The sequence below is a fragment of the Egretta garzetta genome, unplaced genomic scaffold (assembly GCF_000687185.1).
Source record: "Egretta garzetta isolate BGI_Z169 unplaced genomic scaffold, ASM68718v1 scaffold203, whole genome shotgun sequence".
Classification (NCBI taxonomy): domain Eukaryota; kingdom Metazoa; phylum Chordata; class Aves; order Pelecaniformes; family Ardeidae; genus Egretta; species Egretta garzetta.
The window spans coordinates 623,358-627,026 of NW_009259235.1; the positions used below are offsets into that span (position 1 = coordinate 623,358).

Here is a 3,669-nt window from a genome sequence, read left to right on the forward strand (position 1 = left end):
GGAGCCGGGACGCCTCCGTGTGCATCTGTGGGGCTGTGGCAGATACTCACCATAGGGATGGCTTTCAGTGACATGTGGCTTCACTTCCAGGTGACTTCTGCGATGTAAACCACTGTCAGAATGGGGGCACCTGCCTGACTGGGATTAATGAGACCCCCTTCTTCTGCATCTGCCCTGAGGGCTATGTTGGGATTGACTGCAATGAGACGGAGAAAGGTGAGATGCTGACCCCATCACAGGGGCCCTGTGAAATCCAGGAACCTTGCAATGTGGCACCGTGCCCTCATCATGGCCCTGCACCGCTGGCCTTGGGGTCCAGCCCTGGGGTCCTGCCCTGCTGACGGGCACACAGAGCGGAGATCCAAGCAGGGATGTGGCGACCTCCATCACCTGGGGGCAATGCAATGTCTTTGGGAAGCAATGGACCACTGGATGTTCTTATTTTCCACCTGTGCCCCTATTGAAGCCATTTTCCTCCCTTCCTCCTTCCCCAGGCCCCTGCCACCCCAATCCTTGCCACAACAACGGCGAGTGTCAGCTGGTCCCAAACCGGGGGGATGTCTTCACTGACTACATCTGCAAGTGCCCTGCGGGGTACGATGGGGTGCACTGCCAGAACAGTGAGTACAATCGGGTGTAGGGGGCCGGGGGGGCTGCTCTGCTGCTAAGGGCTTGGGGAACCCTGGACAACACCGGTGGGACAACCGAGGGGTGTTTGCAGCTGTGGCTGCGTTGGGTGCTAGGCTCCGTCAGGAACCATGGGCTGGTTTGGATCTTGCAGGGCGGAGGGAAGGACCATGGCATGGGGCCATGGCTGTGTCTGAGCCTTGCTCTGCATCTCTGGAGAGACACGGTGCCTCGAGTAATGGGACAAGGGGTGCCTCAAGGCTCAGCCTGTTCCATGTGGGCTCCCAGCCTTGCCGTGGCTGCATGTCCTGATGCACCCATGTGGCTGCAGTCAGCAGGGGCATGGCTTAAGCAGCTCCTTGGGTTAGAGCTTCAACCCATGCCAGCATATCAGCAGGGACCCTGCCATGGCCCTTGTGCAGGGGGGATGCCTCCCTGTCCTCCTGCTGCACTGACTGAAGGGTGTCCTCCCTGGGACTGGCTCTGGGGTCACCTCCTGAGCGCCCCCCATCTGTCTCCTAGGCAAGAACGAGTGCTACTCCCAGCCTTGCAAAAACGGAGGCACCTGCCTAGACCTGGACGGCAACTACGCCTGCAAGTGTCCTTCTCCGTTCTTGGGGAAGACCTGCCATGTCCGTAAGTCCCTGGCACCAACTGGACAGAATTCCCTTTCCCTCTCTGTTCCCCACTGCTCTGTCCCCCATTGCCAGTGTGCCCAGGAGAGATCTCACCAGCTGGTTTAGGGGATCTGGAGGGCAGCCGCGGGTGCCTGTGTGCCAGCTGCCTTTGATGCCAGCAGGCCTGGTCCTGATGGAGGGAGCATCCTCAGGAAGGTGCTGTCTCCTCTCGGGGTGGGGGGGGCCAGACCATCCCTTCCCCCCAGACCTCCATGCTGTGAGACAGGCTGATGGATGGTGCGGTTTTGGCTGAAGGCTGAGGAGTGGGGGGACACCTTCAGGACCGCCAGGTCCTAGGGCTGGCCTCCGTCTCCTGCCCTTTCCCCAGTCAAGAGGCAAATGATCCCCTGGTTTTGCTCCCTGGTTACTGTCTCGCTTTGGTGCTGATGTCCCCAACTGCCCCCAGGTTGTGCCGTTCTCCTGGGCATGGAAGGAGGAGCCATCTCTGATGCCCAGCTCTCGGCATCCTCTGTCCACTACGGCTTCCTTGGCCTCCAGCGCTGGGGGCCAGAGCTTGCCCGCCTCAACAACCACGGCATTGTCAACGCCTGGACCTCTGGCAACTATGACAAGAGCCCCTGGATCCAGGTACCCATGGCAGGACTGGGAGCATGGGTGTAGCTGGCTGGTAGCCACGGCTGGTCTTGCAGGGCTGCTTGCATGGGATTTCTCTGCTCCTGGTGGCAAATGTGGGGATAAATTGCTGCAGCAAGGTGCCACCCAGGGGCATCTTGTGACATGCCTGGAGAAGGCAAGGTCCCTGGGGATCTGGGATGGCAATTCCCCCTTCTCTGCCCACCCTGGGATGCAAGGCTGGGATACTTTCACCCCGAGGAAGTCACAACGCCCTGGTCAGCCCCTCTCCTGGTCCCGATGCTGAGTGTGAGTCCACCTTCCCATCCAAGCTTGGTGGTGCTGGTGGGCGCAGGGTCTGTGCACCCCATCCGCACTGCACCCCACTCATGCTCTCCTCCCCTCCCCAGGCCAACCTCCTGCGGAAGATGCGGCTGAGTGGGATCATCACCCAAGGTGCTCGCCGTGTGGGCCAGCCCGAGTACGTCCGCGCCTACAAAGTCGCCTACAGCCTGGACGGGCGGGAGTTCACCTTCTACAAGGATGAGAAGCAGGACACAGACAAGGTGGGCTGCAATGCTCCACGCGGGGCTGTGCCGGCTCACCCCACCCAGCCGTGCTGCGGGTGCTGGGACGGCTGTGAGCTGCATCCCAAACTGTCCTCATGTTTGGGAAAGTTCTTTTGACCTGGGTCAAAGCTGCATGGGGAACCATCCTAGCAGCGAGCCAGCACAGATGCTTCCAGCACTGGGCAGCGCTCTGGCTCTGTTCAATTGACCGTAATAAGCATAACCAAAGAAGCAGCGCTGACTTATTTAGGTCATTCAGATAACATCTTTATCGCTGACACATTGTGGGAACTGGGCACGGTCTGGAAGTGCTAGTGAATGGCTTACGCAGCTCAGTGCTGTGTTTGCACTGAGCATGAGCCGACAATGTATCTCACTCTCAAAGCAGGAATAGGCACTGAAAGCAGCACGCTCCACTCTCAGGTTTTTATGGCAAGTGTCTTGTGCTTGTTTATTGAGAACCCAGGGAACGGCTGGGAATATCTGCCTTGCTTTTGAAAAAAGAAAAGTTTCTTTTGTTTCTGCAGCGGTGGAAAAAATGCATGAAAACATGACCTAACTGTATTTATTGTGTTAAAAAGAAAGAAGCAAGCCACCTCGCTGCTTGTCGCAATTTGGGGAGCATTGCTGTAGCAGGAGGGGTTTTATGCACGAGGCTGCGGGAGGGCTGGGGCACTCAGCCCTGCTCGCCATTGCAGGTTTTCCAGGGGAACGTGGACTATGGCACCATGCAGACCAACATGTTCAACCCACCCATCGCCGCCCAGTTCATCCGCATCTACCCCGTGATGTGCCGCCGCGCCTGCACACTGCGCTTTGAACTCATTGGCTGTGAGATGAACGGTAAATGTCGGTGGCTCTCCCCTCCCCAGGGACCGCTGGGCAGGGGGTGACAACGGGGCAGGGCATCACCCCTTCTACCGATTCTGATCCCCTGGGACAGGGAATTTGCAAGTGCTTGTTTTTCTCACGCTGGCTACGCGATGCCTGGAAATACCCATGGGTGCTTTTGGGGAGCACAAGCTGTTAATCCCACCAGCTCAGCCAGCCTCATGCTGCATTCTCACACTGCTAACACCTTCCCAAACTGGTTTTTTTTTTTTATTGAGCCCCTTCCCCATCTGAGCTGTGAACCGGCTGCTTTTTCCCACCGGAGAGCTTGAAGAGCACCGGAGGATCAAAGTCCTTTGGGAAATGTGAGGCATGATTAGCCTGAGCCCTTT

At 58.1% G+C, this 3,669-nt stretch overlaps 1 protein-coding gene across 1 annotated transcript in view; it reads left to right on the plus strand.

Moving 5' to 3' along the window:
* The window catches only part of MFGE8 (milk fat globule EGF and factor V/VIII domain containing), a 6,775-nt gene that overhangs the window by 683 nt on the left and 2,423 nt on the right, over positions 1-3,669 (plus strand). The window contains exons 2-7 of the mRNA XM_035891459.1: positions 91-216; positions 495-620; positions 1,150-1,263; positions 1,711-1,892; positions 2,288-2,443; positions 3,145-3,289. Of these exons, the coding sequence (XP_035747352.1) occupies positions 91-216; positions 495-620; positions 1,150-1,263; positions 1,711-1,892; positions 2,288-2,443; positions 3,145-3,289 (849 nt within the window). The remainder of the gene's footprint in view (positions 1-90; positions 217-494; positions 621-1,149; positions 1,264-1,710; positions 1,893-2,287; positions 2,444-3,144; positions 3,290-3,669) is intronic.